At 33.0% G+C, this 21,652-nt stretch overlaps 1 protein-coding gene across 5 annotated transcripts in view; it reads left to right on the forward strand.

Moving 5' to 3' along the window:
* Window positions 1-21,652, forward strand: part of LOC113518751 (homeotic protein antennapedia-like) — a 247,630-nt gene that overhangs the window by 221,039 nt on the left and 4,939 nt on the right. For all 5 annotated transcript variants that reach the window (XM_052892570.1, XM_026903723.3, XM_052892569.1 and 2 more), the window contains one exon: window positions 2,173-3,029. In XM_052892570.1, the coding sequence (XP_052748530.1) occupies window positions 2,369-3,029 (661 nt within the window). In that variant the 5' untranslated portion in view covers window positions 2,173-2,368. The remainder of the gene's footprint in view (window positions 1-2,172; window positions 3,030-21,652) is intronic.

A 21,652-nucleotide genomic window follows, 5' to 3' on the forward strand; every position in this document is an offset into this window, starting at 1 on the left:
GAGGCGACTAAGGGAGGGCGAGGGATAGGCAGCAGTATTCCTCGTAAAATATCTCCAAAGCCTAAAAACTCTGCCTGCCAAGCGTAGCAACTACTGGCAAAACCCCTTTAGGTGGAGGCATATGTTTAGTAGTGGACAGTTAAAGACTGAAATGATGATGATTAGTAAGTACATTGGTTTTGTATGTTATCTCATTACTAGTTATTTAATATTCAAGAATAGATATTGGGTGTATTTTTGAGTAAGTTTTATTAAGGTTTTATATGGGAAAACTTTTAGGTTATTAATACAATATTTGATCTTTATGAGAAAATAAATATAGATTGGGATAAAAATTCTGGTACGACATAGGTACTGTTTATGTTTACAGGTGACGGTTACTATTTTTTAGCGTTCTATACGTCATAAGAGAAAACGGAGCCCTAATAGGATCAGTCTGCTCGTCCGACCATCGGTTACAGCCAATTTGCTTCGAAACTATGTGCATATATAGATATAATTTTGAAGTTATTTAAGAAAATAGATAAAAATTGATAATTTTTTCCTTCTTATTTCTAAAACTACAGAGCCTAAAATAAAAAAAAATACAGTAATAGTTCTTTACCTATACATTACAAGAAAACCTATAAGAAAATGTTTAAAGTAACATTTCTTGATATTTGTATGTATGAATTCAACCAACATTACAACCAATTTACTTCGAATATACTAAATAATCAATGTACAGATCCCTCTCCACACGAGTTTAATTCGCACTTGTCCGGTTTTTTATCAGGTAGGCCGTCAGCTTGTTTACCATTCCACATTCTATAAAATGTATAATTAACATAAATTTTGCTAGCCTGCTACTGAATACCTAGCAATAAATAGTTGTTTTGACGCTATATTTCTTCTGAGACTTCCCTGTAAATTTTAGAGGCACTTAATGGATAATATGACATTTATTTTTTATGCTTCTCTAGAAAACAAAATACATAATAAAATTATTAAGTATGAATCATAAAACTGGTTGGTTGTAGTAACAACAACATGACAAAATTAAACAGTGAACCACAGAAATGTTTTCCCACAACAATATTGTATCTACATCTAGATGGCAAACAGTAGCATCTGTGATATACGTCTAGAGTCGCCGCCATCATTAACTGTTGCTAATGAAGCTTGAGCTTTTGGGTTTTAAATAACTTCAGCCTGCCCCGAGGGGCGGGTGACATAGTCGGTACATAGCAGTTGAGATTTTTTTACTTTAGTATACGTTTAACAAAGCATGTCGAAAATAATCTGATATGACTTTGTAACGGAGTTTCGAGTTCACAAAATTCCTTTCATCGTTTATACAACATTTTATTTTGTTAAGTAAATTCATTGTTTAATACATATATATGTACTACATAAATAATCAATTTATTTACCAATGTGTACTATACATATTAATCAGCTTGACATATGATATATGAACTAGTTACGGAAGTTGCACGATAACATTACCCAGTAGTCTGATATAGTCTGTAATTTTTTTAGTTGCCTAACTGAATTTTTTTACCGTGTTACCTTACTGTATACGAATTCTAGTAGCTGTCATATTAACTACGCTATAAATTGTCAACATTATAAGTTGTAGAACAAGATCTGACGATAAGACGACGATATCTCTAGCACTTGTCTCTCCACATACACAAATTAACGTCCGCACAAAGTTATGTCGTTGGGCAGCGGTACGGTTGTCACTCATGCTCCATCAAGTGCTGGGAAATGTCGAGGGTATGACGGCGGGTCAGCCACATGTCGAGACAAAACGTGACACTATTTCATCTCCCTGTCTCATTTTTGAGGACCTGCTTCCTTCAGTCAGACAAAGACGGATCTCGAATACACATTTAAGAATGTGCCGCTTAGTTATCTGCGGTAAATGGGGGCCCATATCGCGGACAGGTTGTCGCTAATAGGCGTTTTACTTGGAACATATGAGGTTTTATCTACGTGTGTGTCCCAGCTTTAGGACACGTGTCAGTCTGTGTCGACCGTCAGGTCGGCAGCCGCGCGTAATGATGCTGGCGCAACTATACGAGGCCCGCCAAAACAAACATACGGTCGATCTTTGCCTCTCAATACCTGACTATTGAAAAATAATTTAATTATAGATCGACTAAGTGCATCAAACTCTCTTTTCAGATACGTCGAGGAACTGATGAGGAGACACCGTCCGTTGGCACATCGTGAACCCCCAGTGTACACATCGTTCGCTGCCGTGTAGTGAATGGAATCCGAAGTGTTTGTGTAGTGACATAACGGTGTTAGTGTCGGCCCTTGAGGCCGAGAATCTGCAACGGAAGATACGGACGCGAGCCGCGCGGGCTGTGGGCCCGCGATGAGCGCCAACAACTGCGACAGCATGACATATTTCTCTTCCGCGTACATGCCAGACATGAGGAACGGAGGTGGTCATGAGCACCAGCAGGCGCACGCGCACTACGGCGCAGTGCCACAGCAAGGGCATGATATGGAGGGCTGCGAACAGCAAATGAGGCCGGCGCAGCATCATTATCCCGCGCAACCAGCGCCGGGTATGCCATACCCTAGGTTTCCGCCGTATGACCGGTTGGGATATTACCAGCAAATGGAACAAAATGGGTACCGGCCAGATAGCCCGACTCAAATGGGCCATATGGGTCCAAAATCAGACGGGTATGGCCCGAATGGACACCAACCACCGACGCCTGCAGTCTACACGTCGTGTAAGCTTCAAGCGGCGGCGGCGACAGCAGGTGGAGTGCCTGGCAGTCCGCCACTGGAGCAAGCGCAGCAAATGCCGCACCATATGCACCCCCAACAGCACATGGTGCAGCATGGGGTACCCCCACACCAACAGCACCTTATGTACCCAGTGGATGACATGCAGCATCAGACGCAAATGCCACCGATGCACCAGCAATCGATACATGCACAGCAACCCCCTCCACAACAGCCCCCGCCGAACACTAACGCGTCGCTGCCGAGTCCTTTATACCCCTGGATGCGGAGTCAATTTGGTAAGCATATATTTATATTGAATTTCATTTAGTAATACTGTAGAAGTAAATTCATAAAAAGAAAAATTGAATAATTTAAAAATGTATGTAGTAAGTTTTTATTACAAGGAGACTATGTCAAATTATCTAAATTACCTTGTTGTTGTTTCAAGGGTAAGAGTAAGGTAAGATATGACGTTGAAGTTACTGGATTCAGAGACAAGATAGCTTAATCTACAACATGGCAAATTTTTACAGGTACTATTTGCACCAAAGTGAGTGTATTCGATTGATATGTTCATGTCTAAAGTATCAGATTTCTCATTTCTCGGCTCATTTGTTATAATTTGGTTTTTATTTGATTGGAGTATATATTAAATACAAATTTTCTGTACAGATAATTATTATCTTCTTAATACGATGAAAAGGTTCCAAAGCTTTTTTATGAATATCAGTAATTATAAGTATACACTGTGTAGTTATTAATGCAATCAACACGCACAGTATTAACCATCGGCTACATTATATATTAAACTAAATGTTTAATATATTTTCTTCAGAGAAATTGCTCCTAATGTCAGGAGATAAATAGACAGCTGCTCAAATGCGACACCAAACTCAGGTGTCGTCATACAATTAATTTTGCACAATATAACAAAAGTACTGGTAGCAAAAACGTATTAGGACATAGCAAAAACACTTTCGCTTCACGTACGCATTGATGAAACAATAAGTGCCAGAAACAATACCCTTCCTTCTGTTCCGGGATTATTTATGGGTCGAACAGGCATTCAAAAGGAATTTCACTTTTCATAAAATTTACAACTTCTAACACAAAAGCGCTCACCTTCTGTTTTGCTGACACCGATGGGAACAAAGCCGGCACAAGTTGTGCTACCGTCTCCTACTGTTTTTGAATTTGTCTGAGAATTAATTTATGGTCGAGGTGCCTGATTTAAGGATTCTATTGTAATTGAGATCATTCAAGCTTTAGGAATTTCAAACTTATACTTTAGTTTTGCGTGTGAGTTTGCAAGGTTTAGTCCGGTGCCTTGTATTATATTCTTGACAGTCGATAGTGATGCCAATAGAAAATGTTTAAAAAAATATGCTATTAAGTGATGTTTTAATAAGTAGAGTTTTAATCTAAAGATGGGTAGGTATGTGTTAATAATTTTACATACATATTTTATCACACATTTATCGGTAAGTTATAAAAATAAAAACACAATACATCGCGATTACATCTTGTTTGGTTTTGATAGCTTTTTAAATTATAATAATGATACCCTAAAACTGAATAATATATTATTCTGAAAATGATTCACTTATAAAAATTCATATTATGGTAATTTGGTGGTCACATGTAAATGTTTTGTTATAAATCCTTTTTATTCACGTATATAAATACTACAATTATGAATGGCGCTAAATCATGTTTATAAATATATTATGCATATAATCAGTGGCTATATAAATTGACTTAAATATTTCATTTCCAAGTCGGTATCTTTAATTCAAAGAAATGAAATTGAATTCTCAAACGCTGAGATGGACGAGGGCATTTATTCATTAACTACTGTCACAGATAACGGAAACTCTACTGACATGGAAATTGGTAGCGATAGTAGAAAAAGCACATAAATATGGTAAATCTGACTCTATTTTGTTTGTCAGAATATATTTTTGTATAAAATTTTTACTATTTATTAATGCATATTTTTTAAAAGTGATCTTATCTGTTTTATTAGTTATATTATAACCAGGAACTAAGAATAAACATAGCTTTGGTTATTTTATCTTAGATAAAATCGTTACTTGGACGAAGGTGAAATTTACAACACTTATTATATTATTATTTATAAAACCCTCAAATAAAACATTCTCAAACCTCAAATAACTAAAATTAACAATTTATGCAGTTTGTCATGTTTTTTCAAATTCAAAATTTCATAAAGAAAAAAGTCGATTGTTTCAAAACCTTCTGGAACCAAAAAAATAAGGATATAACGTTACTTTTAAGTATACTAATCAATGTGATGGGGAAGTGTTAAATCTACTAAAACGCAACACTTCTAACTACCCATGTTAGTACTTATTTAATTTATGAGCATACTTATTTAATTTTCAAATGACTTCAGAAAGAAGAAGGTTCTTAATTAAACTGTATTCTTTTGTGTTTGTTACCTCAAAACTCCGTCAGTGTTTTTATTTAAAAATATATACTTATAGATTACTTTTATAGAAATTTTATCAATATCGGTTTAGTAGTTTAGTTTTGAAATCAAAATAACTGGACTTGCCACAATTGAAGTATTTTTTCTTGGAACACAATGGATTTTATAAAATACTACATTAGGATGCATATTTTTTATGTAACCAGTACAACATTCGCGTAGGTCGCTCAACCAATCTACGTCCAACTACGTATAAGTTGGCGACTCGATGAACCCATGTCATAACCCTTATCTGCCGATGCCGGCCCGATGCCAGATAAGATGTGCCAATTTTGACTTAGCTCTCAGACCGGCCAGACGCTAGAGTTGGCCGAAACTGTTAATTAATTCGGAACTTCGATACGTATAGTTGGATTCGAATGATTTATGTTCGGGTAGTAATGAGGAACGAATTCGGTTAATATAAACTAACTTTTAGCTCAGTAATAATTATAGTCTGTTATAACAGAAATTAATGAAAAACTAACCAAGTATTGTTGAAATCATTACAGAAACATTCCCTAAAGTGAGTAAAGTAGTAAGTGAATTTAGTAACCAAATGAAACTTTCAATCTAACAATCAATTTTTGATTTCATTACATATCAGCATATTATCTTGTGGTCTGGTTAATTTAATATCTAAATAAATATAAAAAGAAAAATTACCACTACTGTATTAGTTCCAAATTATATGATATTGACAACTGCTGTCATATGTGAACGTAGTAATTTAGTAATCAAAGTCAGATCCTTATGCCTCTGCTTTATATTCTAGAGTTCTCAAATGCTTCCAATAATACCAGATAACAGGTATCGGTTTTTATCGGAAAGTAATAATTCTTGTAGATTAGAGAGTAGATTTTGATTCAAATATTCTGCTTAGTGCTTATGTTTATATATTGTGATATACGATATATACTACAATACATGTAAATGTAATAAGTACCTCACTCATATAATAGCAAAGATATTGTAAACGGTATTTAGAACATATGCATATATTTATTATGAATCGTCACAAGTTTAAACTGATTCATTATCGTCATTACTTCAAATTAACTATCGATGATTTCTGAACATAGGCTTCCTCGTATTTCGGCCAAAGCGATTCTTCAGCGATCAACTTGCCATAATTTTTTTTACTTTATCTATCCTTTATCTCCATCGTCAATTCGCATTTCAAATAATAAAATTAATTTGATTAAATAGATAACAATAAATCGTTAGTCCTAGACAGCCCGTGATATATCACCAGCTTGATCTTTTCCAAACCTGAACCGGGTTTATACTATAGGTACTATAGAACTAACAGGTATACCTAACACAATACTGTATTTTATACTTAAATTCTCTGATGAAAATTTTTAACTGTCTTATAGAACTAATAGCATTATCATCGAATTCCTCAGTGCCTAATTATTTCCTACTTAGAATGGCAAACAAGCTGACGGCCCACCTGATGGAAAGTGGTAACCGTCGCCTATAGACATAAGCAGTGCCATGGACGTAACAGTGTATACTGTTTCGCCCATGATACCCCCCATGCGTTGCCATTCCTGAGGACTCAGGTGTTATTCCTCTGTACCCTGTAAATTCACGCCATATCCCACTCTTCAAACCGAAACACAGTCATGTAAACGCAACTGCTTTACGGTTGAAACTCGAATGGGACAGAGGTACCCAAGCAAACGACTTTTGTACAAAGTCTCCCTCTGGTGAGTCTCCTCTTATTATACCCACAGGAAAGGAAGGGGTGATCCATTCTATACCGGGACCATACGACAAAGCAAAGATGTAATCTTACTTTTAATTACGGTTATTCTGAAAATAATTACATTATTTTTCGTGTTTTGTTACGTTGTATTTTGCAAACTATGAACCGATTTCGGTGTTTCTTTAAATCGACAGGTTTTGATAAGTTTTTTTTATGTTGTCAAAATTATCCTTCTTCTGTGATATATACTCAATCTTATATTGTCAATCTTAATAGTAATGTATAATAGTTAAAATCACTACCTAAGTGCATGGTCGGTTATCAACTAAATACTTATGAACGATGTAAAACAGCAGAGGCTTTTGAGTATCTGAAACAAAAAGTCGTGAAAAAACCGAACTCTACCTACACCTAGTTAGTGTATGAAGAATACAGGCCACTTAAAACTTTCAGTAGCAAATACTCGCACTTAAACTCTTGAAAATCTCATGTTATCTACATGAGACGCACCATCATTAATTATAGACGAAATTTGGCTGCCATTTTGAAAAAACCCGACCGACCAATGGGAGCGCGGCTGCTGTTTTGTTTGAAAATAGAACGCTGCGTTCGAACAGACGAATCATTAATCATTGAGAAACTGTATCCTACATGTAAGTAATCACTCACTAATCCGTTTATCGCAATAATTATTTTAAACAAATGAACATAGAATTTTTTAAATATTGATGCGTAAATATAATGTGGATATTTGTATTAGTTAAGTATAAATATTAAACTAATATAACAAATTTTTTTTTTATAAAACTGGGTGTGGCTAGCAAGCTGCCGGCCTATCAGGGTAAAATAAACAAAGTTATGGAAATCATAAGATATACTTTACGACCGCCCGTGAGTGTAAAAGTATATGGTACATGTATATGGTATGCTCCTATATTTTTATCTATGTCGTGACGAAGCTGAATCATTACATCATTCACCGCTTTTTCATCCCCAAAAAGTCGTGAAAGGCGACATATGGCTACGTCTAAAAAATTGGTTAAGTGGTGATCCTCTAGCTCAGGCTAATTAAAGTTAACTTAATCGCCACTAAATTTAGGTAGTTCTTCAATATTCAATTTCGTAATAATTAATTTTACATTAGAATTATTATATTCAATATCTAATTTATCAAAATCCCAAGCAGGTTATAAATATTTCGCCTAATATTATAAACTAGTTAATATTAATATTACTACCCTGAATCAAAAGGCCTTGAAAATTACTTTTACGTCGATTGGTAGAGAATACAATCCGGTGTTAACTTTTCTTTATACCTTTAAGGTAGCCAAACAAGCATACAGTCCATCTGATGGTAAACGGTTACTGTAGTCTATGGAACCCATACAAATGCCAAAGCCGCCTAATGTACAAATATACACACTATTTAAATAAATAAATAAATAAATAAATAATAGCTACCTATCTGTCACTACTTTAGATTCTTTTACCAGAGGGAGACTTTTTACAAAAGTCGATTGCTTGGGTACCTCTGTCCCATTCGTGTTTCAACCGTGAAGCAGTTGTGTTTGCATAGCTGTGTTTTGGTTTGAAGGGTGAGATATGGCATGAATTTACTGGATACAGAGGAATAACATCTGAGTCCTCAGGAATGGCAACGCATGGGGGGTATCATGGGCAAAACAGTATACTCTGTTATGTCCATGGTACTGCTCATGTCTATAGGCGACGGTTACTACATCAGGTGGGCCGTCAGCGTGTTTGCCATTCTAAATTGTATAAAAAAAATCTTTTCCAGTTTTACATTTTGATGTGATGATTAAATTACTGAATATGGATGAAAAACATCATAATTCTCAGCCTCAGTAATGTATGAGGTGACATGGGCGTTATGCGAGGTTCATGGTGTGGTTCATGGCTTTATGTATTTAGTTACCTACTCATTACAAAGATGTCATTACAGGTCTTGCCTAATGCGACAACTTTTAACATTTATAAAACCTATATCTATATATATTTTATTATTGTGTGAAAAACCTAAATAATCGTATAATAAACATGTGTAACGCAAAACCTTAATTGTGAAATGTATAAGGCCACCCCTTCCTTGCCCATGGATGTCGTTAGCAGCGATTAAGGAAACTTAATGGTCGAGAGATGAGTAACAGCATTCTTCTTAGAATATCACTAAAGCGTAACCGCAGTTACCAAAGCGCCTGCCAAGCGTGGCAACTGCAGGTAAAACCTTTTTTTGGGGAGGCCTGTGTTCAGCAGTGGATAGTAGACGGCCGATACGAGTATGAGAATAATACATACATACATACATACATATCTGTCACGCCTGTCTCCCATTAGGGTAGGCAGAAACAATGGAACGCCAAATGCTTCGATTCAAACAAACCTCTTTCGCTTCTTCTTCTTCTTAATATGTTAATATATATATATATGTACGTTAGTAGATTTACAGCTAATTATTCAGTCACATACCTCGATACTGTATCTAATTGATGTATTACAGGTTATACGTTCACAGTTACCTTACATTTCACTAGCTAGATTTGGCAATGATTTACACAAAACCTTTATTTCGGGACAATTTGACGCATAGCCTCCTGACTAACGGCATAGAAAGATAGACTTACCTAGTCTAAGAGGTAGGCCGCGATAAGTCGACAATCGAGGTGGAAATGGAAATATAATGGAAATCCTCCCCCTCCCCTGCCCGCCGGGGTCCGCGCCCTCTCGTACAATGCCGGATAGACGACTTGTTACATTTCATTGTTCAGATATCAGCCCCGCGGCCTTTGTGAAGGCCCGATGATTGAATACGCGTATTTGTTTTGTTCTCCTGCTTCTGATTCTCTTTGCTGCTGCTGAAAGCTCAAATCGCTATGTATTAACGTGGTATACAATTGCAAATGAATGCCCTGTTGTATGGATATACCTGCCATGGATTATTCAAAATTTATTGCCATTTATACAATTTATAAAAAAAAAAGATTTAGACGGTAGTTTGTATATCATACTTTATAGAATTTTACAAAATATTGTTTTGTTAAAAAAATGTCAATACACGACTCAAATTTCGTCACTACCTCTAAAATTGCATTGATTATAGACAGTTTGTTGTTTTTCTGTACAAGAATTCGTCCAAATTTAATAAATATATCTTTGAGTGGAGTCAGAATTATAATGGAAAATATATGTGGATTACTAGTGCATATCAATTTACATTTTAAGTTATGACTTTCTAATTCATAGATTGTTAATGGTAGGTAATTATAACTATTTGAAGATAATTACAAGATATAAACACATAAAAGCTTAACTGTAAACAATTCATAATTAAATTCAATATTTCTCGTTTAGAAATTTTGAAGTTTTATATCAAATCAGCTAAAACTGTTTTATCTCGTAATTTTTATTAGTATCTATATATTACTTTTATTTTACTAATATTATGCAGGAGTAATAATGTGAATATTTGAAAAGATGTTTAGAAGATTGTTTCTCTGTTATGTAATGATTGAATAGATTTTAATGTATTTTGGTACAAAGATAGATCACATCCTAAATTAACTTGATGCGTTTTGTTTTAATTTACAAGGTTGAAGAAGGAGTAAACTGTCCTTACAATATTACAATATGTATTTTATTAATATGAAAGTGAGTTTGTTCGTTACCTCTTGACATTTTAAAGTCTCAACCAATTCTTGTGCATTTTCGCACGCACATAGTGTTTGAGTTGGAGAAGGATATAGGATAAAGGATATAGGATATATTTTTATTTCAGTCACGCGAAAAAATTCGCAGTCACAGGTACGAGTAGTTCATAATAAATAGAGATGCACTAGGTGCGCCCCACTAACAAGAATCAACGCTTCCGTACAACGATGTATTAGTCGATTTTTTCACCTCTCTCGATAAAACCTAGTGATTTCCACTCTAATACAGTCGATAAGTTCTATTGTCGGGACTCGTTCACTAGTTGATCGATTGTGGATTGTCGCACCGCACAAAGACGATAAATGCATCTCTAGATTGGGGTGGTGATCCATTTCAGTGCGTTGATTTTCTTTTTTCTTCTATAGCATGCCTACCTCAGTGATGCGTCATTTTATCCAAAATCTATTATTATAAATACCGAATTGTAATTATCGTTATTATTTTTTTACGTTTCTACTGAGTTACTAGTATAGGTTTATTTTGAATATAGGTAATGGTAAATTATTTATTTAATTTCGTGCGCACTAGTGGCTTCTGTAATTTTTTTATTATGCTTAGAATGGCAAAATAATTAATAGTCTACCTATTTGAAAGAGGTAACCGTCGGCTTTAGACATGACAAGCACTATGGATAACATACTCGTAGATTGAACTATGACGTCCGTGGTACACCTCATACGTCGCCATTCTTGAGGCTATAGTGTTATGCTTCCAATACATCTAAGCAGTTTAGTAGTGACATATTTTTCATATAAATTGAGAGATCTCCACCAATAATCTATAAAAATTTTTGTTTATAATAATTATCATAAAAGTGAATATGAGTTGCCCGATTTCCAAATGTTATCAATTCGTGCTTTATTTGAACGCTATATAAATCTCGATTCGCATAAAATTTATTAGTATATTATTTATTTTCTGAATATAATTATAAATAATTTGTATGAATTTTATATACGAAATTATACCATGATTTACCGTGGTAATCGCTCAGTTCTAACTAATATGTAAGTATTGTATTGTATTATAAGTTATTGCATTTGTGGTATTATTATTCATATTTATAGAAGACGGTTAAGGTGAGATATAAAAAGAAACCATTTCACTTTAATACTTTTATTATATTTTGACAATCCAATATGAGACACTTCAATAGAGAGAAACTAGTACACTAAATGTAAAATCAATTTACATACATTATTTTCTTTTATCAAAAAATCAAATTAACTATTACAATATCAAATAATAATAGACTATCAAATACTCGTAGTTTTTGTTAGACCTATTACATCACCCCTCGAGTTACAAAACACAATAACTGTAGATAGAGATTACGTTCCATATATTTTTGTTTAATCAAAAAACGCTTTCCTTCCCTTTGTATTTACATGTGCTATTATTTGCATAGATTTTTTTTTTACCGAGGGGTGTGGTGACGTATAAAAATATATTTCCAATTCTGTGTTGGGTTTACTTCCGGTGAACCCCGGCCCGATGACGTTGACGTATGGCGGTTTTTTGGTTCATATTATTTTTAAACTTTGTTCCGATATCATTCTGCCATGTTTGTGTTTGAAACAATAAGGATATATTTATACAATTCGTTATAATTATGAATGTATAGAAGGACGAATGACAATGTCTAAATAGTAACTGTTACTCACGGATAAGTACCTAATTAGAATGTATCATCATCATCAATGCAGCCGTTAAATGTCCACTGCTGAACATAGACCGTCCCTTATTGGGGAGTTTTATCAATAGTTGCCACGTTTGGCAGACGGGTTGACAACGCTGCTGTTCATCCCTCGATTAAGTTCCCTTAGTTGCCTCTTACGACACTTACGAGAAAGCAAGAGGTGGTCCATTCTACACCGTGGCCACACGGCGACTCTGATTAGAATTATTGTAGCACAAATTATAATACTTCAACACATATCGCATATAACCTGATGACATCAGGAGTTAGTTTTCTAATTAGTAAAACTATTAAAGAAAATTGTCCCAGAATTTAACTGACACTGAAGTTTAAAATTTAATGTCCATTTTATACAAACTTCTTAATTTTTAAGTCGTTTAAATAAGCCATTTCAATGTTTTACTGAGAGTTTTACACGTTTGTTGTTTTTTTTAATAAGGCGTAGGTTTGGTTTAAATTGTAGATAGATTTAACTAAAATAATAACTAATAGTTTTGATTTGTTGTTGAAATATATTATGTGTATAGTTAAATATATACATATATACATTTAGTTACTAATGAAGTCTTCTATGTGATGGAATAAAAAGTGGTCTGTTCTTCTTCATGCCAAATATTACATTATATGTTTGCCAAATTTCATTACTATTTATTCAGCTGTTATGGTGCATAAAAGTAACAGACAAATAAAAAAACAAACTGATTTTAACATTTATAATATTAGTAAAGATAGAGACAGTTTAACAGAGATTGGCTATAGGTTGAAGTACCATATAGTTTATTCGCCATAAACATTGTAAGTTTTATGCTTAGCCGATAGATGGCGTGAAAATTAAGTGTATATTTAAGGTATAAAATAAAATCTCTCTAAATATATCTATATTCAAATTATCCAATGTTCAGTACAATGAAATGATTAACAATAGCACAGATTACAATTGTTTTTATATGACAGTTGTAATTTGTAATTGATGTTTTTATTGTTTGTTTTTGATTTACTATAATATGATTACGTAAACAAATATATAATATATTGTATGTGTACTATGAATGAAATAGTCAAAGTTCTTACTAGTTAAAAAAAACGCATTTACCGTCTATAAAAAATAGCATAGTCTTTTATATTTAATTAAATTTGTGATTCCGAAAAATATCGTACTCATCTAATTTTCCCATAAAAAATAGATAGCTATATAAGATAGTTCCTGTCAGAAAAGCCGAAACAGATTGTTAAGCAAAAAAAGTCAAGGTACAAAAAGTTAGGAGCTTATTAAAAAACCATTACCATCTTATAATTACATACACCCACAACGAAACACACCAATCCCATTAATATGTGTCTGGGGCTGAGTCACACACACAGCTATAGCGATCTCTTCACAGATAGCATGCCACTCACACATCTATCAGCTACATGAAATGTTTTGAGTGTGGTTATGGGGTTACCCGATATTTTTGATTTACCTTTTATATAGGAAAGTAGTATTCTTTTTATTAATTATTAATTTAGAAACATCAAAATTGTCATAACTGGAACTTAAAAAATGCTGGAAGTTCCAACTAATATAATTTTATTCCATACCTTAATATATCTATGTTCTTCATAATCGAAATCTCATCATTTTTCATCATCTTCAACAGAATTAATAGTTCAGTACTTCAACAGTTTAATATTTCTTACACAAAATATTTGTTATACATATATAGTAACAATTTATTACCATTCTAAATTGCATAAAAAAATTATTTCACTTTTTATGCAAAAATATTATGGGATCAATAATCTAAAAGAACACAAGTGTTTTTTAATAATATTAATACGCCAGAGGCCTTCGTATTCTGGCCTAGAAATTATTGACACCAGCGGGCACCACTTTAGTGTAAGTTTTAGTAAAATATTATGGAAAGTCATAATGTATTCAAATAAAATAAATTCATTTCACTAAACTCAATCATCAAATTCACTTCATAATATACAAAAGATATGTATGAGTATTAAAAATACTTCCTTATTCATAAAAACTAAAATTTCCTACAAACCTATTTTATCTATTATGGTGTTTTGTTATTGTCTTTGAAATTGAGAAATTAGTGCAAAAGACTTCACCGGTTTAAATAGGTTTATGAGGGGTTTAACATTTTTATGAATATGGGGGTTAATGTCTAATTGAGATTAATCTTTTTAAACATAGTTAAAAGTAAATCAAATATAGTTACATTTCTTTTCACTTCTTTTTTTAAGATGGTTCAAAAATTTATTCCTTTAATAATATGCTTTTTAAATAAATAATTGTACATCTTCAATTTGTTACTTGAACACCTAAAAATTCATGTTGTATATGATATTTAACTTACAAATGTTAAACTGAATATTACAGTAGTTTATGTAAAAAATAATTATATCTAACTTAAACTTGTTACGTCACCAAGTTTCTCTAAGTTTGTACTTATAATTTCTCCCAAAGTACGTAATTTTTCTTAAAAAGTAAGATCTATCCAATCAACTGGCAACATTCTCAGATATCATCCATCTCTGTCTAACTTGGTTCATCCATCTCGCTCTCGCTCGAGGTTAGGTTAGCTTGCCCCACATTAATTAAACGTCCGGATAGAACGCCAATCAAACTTTGACCAGCGCTAAGCCGATGGAGCCGAACTTATTATGTGGTATTAAAATTCCATTTTCATATTACACCCATTCGAAATTGAAATGGATGCGCACGTTAGTAAATTTTAATGGCTAATCCGATAAAAGGATCCAATAATGATATTGCTCTAATATTAGTATAGAGTAATTGTTACTTTTTACGCAAATTACTAGAGGTAATAATAGATATTAAATTCCATCATCATCCGAGTCTCATTAATATCGTATTAAAACCCTCTCATATCATTTGTTGTGTACAAAAAGCGTCGCATCGCACGATGCGTGCACATGTGCGAGGCTGACGGTGGCACATAAATCATAAATGTATCTTTATATCTACTTATGCGTGTAGAGAGTAGCCACGTCGATAGAGAAGCGGAAAAAATCCCCCGTTTCCTGCGCGGGGATCACACATGACCGGCCTGTCTATCTGCCAGACCCGTGTCAAATATTCTCTGGAGCGGAGACCGCCCCTCCCGGCTTTTGGAGGCAGGGGAGCCCCCTGGGGCACGCTGTCCCGCGGCGAAGCTCATCTTGAAGCCCTAATGCGTTCCGCGCTCTATTTCTTATGTTGAAATGAATTTTTAGGCGCCTGCGGATCGCTACTTATTTTCCTTCAATTTCTCTCGAACCTTTCACGTAAACAATAATAATCTTGTATGCAAACGAGAAATTTTAATATCGGCGCATCATGATTGAATATTTTCTTTTTCATTAAGATTTTCGCGTTCACGGTTGGCGTTGAAAAATCACCCGGCCCGGCACCTTTCATAACTTTTCACTTCGTGATCCAACGCAATTACTCAGTTTCTATCGCCTTCTCAAATATTCATTCGTGCTTTTCCTGCTGCAAATTATAGTAATGGGCCGAACAAAACTGGTAATTAGCCGTCTATGTATAAGGGAGGGTAGATATTAATTTTTCTAAAAGCTACGATCGATAACATTCTACTTTTTCAAGCTTCTAAAGTATTACAATTATTTTTTATATAACATCGTAGTAATAGATGAATATGACTTTCATGAGATGTAAACGTAAATTTGAAGTACTATTCAAAGGCAAAGAACAATACTAATAAGTTGTAATGCTAAATTGATTTGCGAATTGGGAGACAATAAACAAGATGTATAGGTGTCAGTAAGTTTACTCAGGGAATTGTTTATCAGCATGTCGGGATAGATAGGACGGGGTAGGACGCAGTGTCGACAGGCAGAGCCGGGCTGGGAACAAAGCTAGCCGGCCTAACAAAGACGTCACCGTCCGTGCCTGCGACGCGGAGTTATGGCACCCATTGTGCGCAACAATACCCAACAAACGAGTTTGTATAAGCTATTAGGTACGCGCATTAATATATATTTTTTGTTCGCCCGAAAATTTAGCATTCCATTACGGGGGAGAGAAATGAAACGCCCGCCGCATGAATTATATTAAAATATATTTGAATATTTCATTTGACACCTTTTTTGCGGGCGGAATTTCGTTCAATCCCGGGTTGGGTTCGCGTAATTTTTAGCGTACACCAAAGCGAAATTTTCGGTGAATAACATTCCATTTCAGATGCGAAACACGACGGGAATCAGCGTCAACACAAAGCTGACTGATGGCCCTGTATTCACGATATAAATTCTTTCCGAGATCCGGCCAGATTTGAATGTTATAATTCCTATGTGAATAACTTTAATGCTTACCAGGCTCTCGACATCATTGCAAAGGGCTCATATTTATTAACTGTCCGAATTAACTTTTGGTGCCATTGTATATTTTGTGTATATTCTCTTTTCTATGATATATATGCACAAAGAAACATCTGAATGAAATATACTTAAAATACCATTATTTAAAAAATTAAGTAACTAATGAAGTTTCATAAAATATTTTAGAAAACGCTGTATATGGCCTAACCAAACTATATGTACTAAAAACTATAAAAATGAAAGATTTACGTATGTATCTTTAAAAAATAAAATCGTTAATATAATTTACTCATTATATGTTATAGACCTCTTAAGAAATACGAAGAAAAACGAAGAATATACATTAAAGAATAATATTGTTTTCATATTTAATCCCGTGTTCATTAGGAAAAAATATATCTTTGATATAATCACTATCACTTGATTTCGAATAAGATTTACTATCATTGAATGACTAATTATTTTCACTTTGTACACATTATTTTTTATTAAACTCTAAAACTATTATATTATATAGACAAATCTATACGATCATTAAGTGTGTTTGTATATAAGTACATAAGTTGTGTACATCTACACGCCCACCCAGACCTCGCCAATGATTAATGAATAACAGAGCTTGAAAGCTCGCCATGTTTTTTTTTTACTTTTTATTCGCTTTTCGTTTAGTTTCATTCGCTTTCCCTAATTTTTCAATTTAAACATACATATGTACTTATGTATATTCTATAAGTAAATGTGAAATATGAATATATATGTGAATTACATTACTTAATTATTTATTGTTTCATTTTATTTCATAAATCTAATATTTTTATACTAAAGCATATCACTGATATCACTTATTTATTTGTTATATATTTTCGTTACTTTAAAAATTATGTTAAAAATTAATTTTATAAACATGCAATCTTAATAATATCGAACAATTCAGAACAAAGATAAATTCGTAATTTACTCATAAATAAATTATTAATAATTTTAATTAAATATAATATAAATAGTTACTTATTTGTTTGATTTATAATTGAAGTAAAATTTAAGTGGTTTACCAGTAAATCAAATAAATGGTTTGAATAATATTTTAGTTCGAAACTAATCTTCAAGTTTAAAACATGAGTGAATAATTACAATACTGTGTGACTCTTAATAGTTATTATTTAATACACAGTTATTTAATTTTTATATCTTATTTATTTCATATTGAAAGTAAAATATAATTTTATGTGATTAACGTAACTACCCCGTACATACTTTCATTATGTTTTACATGTGGAATTGAAAAATAATGAAACAGGTACCTAATTGGTTGTAATCAATTTAACAAAAAAAATATGTAAGTATGTAGTTATGTGTGTTGGGTTACATTAATCATGTATGAGCCATAATTATAGTGTTGCGTGTTTTGTCATCCGTGTTTCGGGCATGATGTTATCAATGCCTTACCTACAAATTGTGTTTCATGTCATTAGGACTACGTTTTTTACCGCCACTTCGACGCCATTACATCGCGTTATAATGTCCCTGACTTTCCCTATATCGTTTTTGAATGAAATTCTGTTATCGATTGTAAAAATGTAGATACATTTTTCGATAAGTGTATGCTCCATTATGTCTACTACGTAATTACATATATTGCAATTAAACTGGTAACGTATAATAGGGAACCTTTATTAGAGGTTTTAAGTTGAAACCGTATAATATCTAGTTTTTATTCAGTTTATAAGTATCTTATTAATTACGTATTTAATAGAATAAATAATAAATTAGTAATATAAAAAGTACTTACAGTAAGTCATATGTATTAAAGAAATATAGTTTAAAAAATATATTTAATTAATTAGAATACAAATTATTTTAGTACAATATATTAAATTCACTACAGTTTCTGAATATATAAATACGGGTATTAAAATCAGACAATGATAAAGTTAAAAGTATATATTATATTTGTTATATAGGTCGGTCTAACAACATAACATTTTATGTGTAATCAAATGTTATTTCAATTAAAGTCATTACTAAGAACAACCTTCGATTATGCTATGAGACAACGCTCGGAAATGGCAATTTTATTTACGACGTGTAAGCGTTTAAGAGAAATTGCATTAATCTGAATACCCGTTTGATATCATGTACGATGTTGCAATACACCGGGTGCCATCACATTGCAAAAGGTCATAAATACACGGATATTTCAACGAATTTGGTACTCGAGCGAGGAAGATACAAGACTATAAATCAATTGGTGTGTACGCGTAAAAATATGACGAGTATCCATATTGAAATGTATGAAATTGTAGGACATGAATTATGGATTGTCGATATCGCTTCAAGCTGTTGCTGGTTTTTTTCGCGTACCTACCTCTGACGCGAGACCGCAACGAATTAAATTAAAAGCTCTTTTCACTTGTCATCCCTTGATGAATTTGGTATTTAGGCATGCCAATATATATTATTATTTTTAACTTTACCATAGCGTACGCACATTATTGAAGAGAATAATTCCATGTTGCGGTTTTCATTGTTTCGCAGAATATCGTAGTCATACTATAGTACTGGTTATCGGGGATACCTAAAGGCCATTGACACTGTTTTTTTTTTTACTTTCTTCCCCGTAAAGTTTGTTATTGTTGTACTGAATTTAACCATGTATTTATAAAAAAAATATTTAATGTAAAGGTAAAATATAACAGTAAAGTGAAATATGGAAAACTATATGGATAAAAAGCAAGTGCAATACAGTAAAGCTTAATAAGGATCCACAATCAATATCACATGTGTATAGAATACGCTACAAGGCACAAACTAGCTACTAGCGTTACCGTGCTACCTCATGTAATCAGTACAAATGCGAATCGAGATGGTCACACAGAGCGCTCTCAATATTTTAGCACGCACTTTATCCAGATAAATGTAACTCGACCTTTACTCTTGTTCAGATTAGAATCACACTCCTTATACTTGCAAGGTGAACTGTAAATTTAAAAATACAGTTATCTATAACTCAAATATATATCTAAGCCACACTTTTCTCCTATTGAATAATCAGAAACAATAGAATACTTAATGTTCTGATATAAAAGTTTTCTTTTGTTTCCTCTACTTTAATTAATGTATTATTATTATTACTTAAAATATTGAAGTTGCATTATAGCTTGCTATTGCTGTAATTTATAACGCTCCTTACAAAAATACAGACATACACATATGCATACACATAATTATCATGCAGTAAATAAATATTTCATTTCAATGCATTACGCATCAGTAGTGAATACTGAAATTTGTACCGAAACACGCTGTATGCATACGCTGTATGTCAAAAATAAGTAAGAAGAAACGATTTCCGAACAATCTAATGAGAATCTAATAACAAGTTTCGCGAATGTAAACAAGAAACAATTGTTACTCGTGAGTTCATATTTAAAACGTAACTGGTTTAAAATAAATCGATAGAATACTATAGCGTTTTTACCTATAAGTATAAAAAACTGCATCTGCTGTTTCAGTGAAATATAACATTGACTTTGCATCATATAATGTGGATCTCTGTGATATGACAGAAGTCGTGATCGTATCTTTACATACTTATATTACAACTATCATTAACAATAGAATGCTACACATGTAAGAAACAGAAGAACTAATAGATGAACTATGGTTAGTACTCATGAATATTTGGTCTTATAAGAATTGGTCACCCCTGAACGTACGTTACAAGTTGCACATTACGCGTGCTTGTCCGCACTAGTGTCGTGTCGTGAAAGTAAGCCGGGACCCCGATTTTGTAACTCCCCCCGGCCGGGTATGATTTATGTGCCCCGACGACACATGCAGCGCTGCGCCCGCCGTTACTAAAGCTGCGATTTCATCGGGTTAGTGCAGACGAGCGGTTAGAATGAAATTCTATGAAGAATAAGTTTATTATATATGGTCTATTTAAAAAGGATTAAAATATAAAATAAGCAATAGTTACCTGAAATGCAGTACAGAATAACACACGCAAAATAATAAAATTGTGATAATTTTCAATAACCTAAAAATAATTATTCACACTCTGTTACATATGGGATGTGTTTATTACACAGATTTTATTTGAATTTTCTAATATGAGTACATATAGGTGATTCTATGTAAGGTCTACGTGTTAATGAATATTTGTAAACTAAACTAAAATCAAATTTTAAAAAAGTTAACAGTTATTACATATTTAAAATTATTTTAATTTTATATAAAAAAAAAATATATTCTCTAAAAACTGCCCATTTAAGCATTGGTTTTTGAGTAATAACTACTTTTTTTTTATTAATTATCTGACCATAATAACAAAATTTTCCCATTCACTATCTTCGTTACCCGAGCGTTCTGACCGTCTCCCAGACTTGTCTGCTTTAATGCTCTTATTACATACGGTTTAAATCTGACGTTGGGATCATGTTTTATGCATCCTAGTGCGCGATGAAACCGCTGCCTAATATATACGCGAGTGTAATAGCACGGAAGGGGATTTCATGAGATGCCGTTGTGACTTTGTTTTTGAACTCTTGCTTTAATATAAGATAGATGAGTATGTGTTTCAAATATTAAATTTTAATATAAATATTACATACACTTTCAATAGATCCAAAATCTCGAAGCAGAGTATGCAGGTTAATAGGTCCTTTTCATGGGCATTCAGTGTTCCAAATTTATTTTGCTTTCTTTATATTGTTTAGCGTATCATCAAAATAATGTCAGTGATATGTCATGATAGAAATTTTTGATAATGACAAAGACTGAGTAGATAAATAAATTGATACCTCAAACATAAATATGAAGAATTTGATATCAATAGTTTGTTATTAAATTATTAAATTTTAAAGGTATTCCCATTGAATCCAACTGCAATCCTCATGAAATAATGGAATTCTTGAATGCGTCCCAAAAGCGAGTGGACGATGAGGTT

Source organism: Galleria mellonella, unplaced genomic scaffold (assembly GCF_026898425.1).
Source record: "Galleria mellonella isolate WM207_F2 unplaced genomic scaffold, CSIRO_AGI_GalMel_v1 utg159, whole genome shotgun sequence".
Taxonomy (NCBI): Eukaryota; Metazoa; Arthropoda; class Insecta; order Lepidoptera; family Pyralidae; genus Galleria; species Galleria mellonella.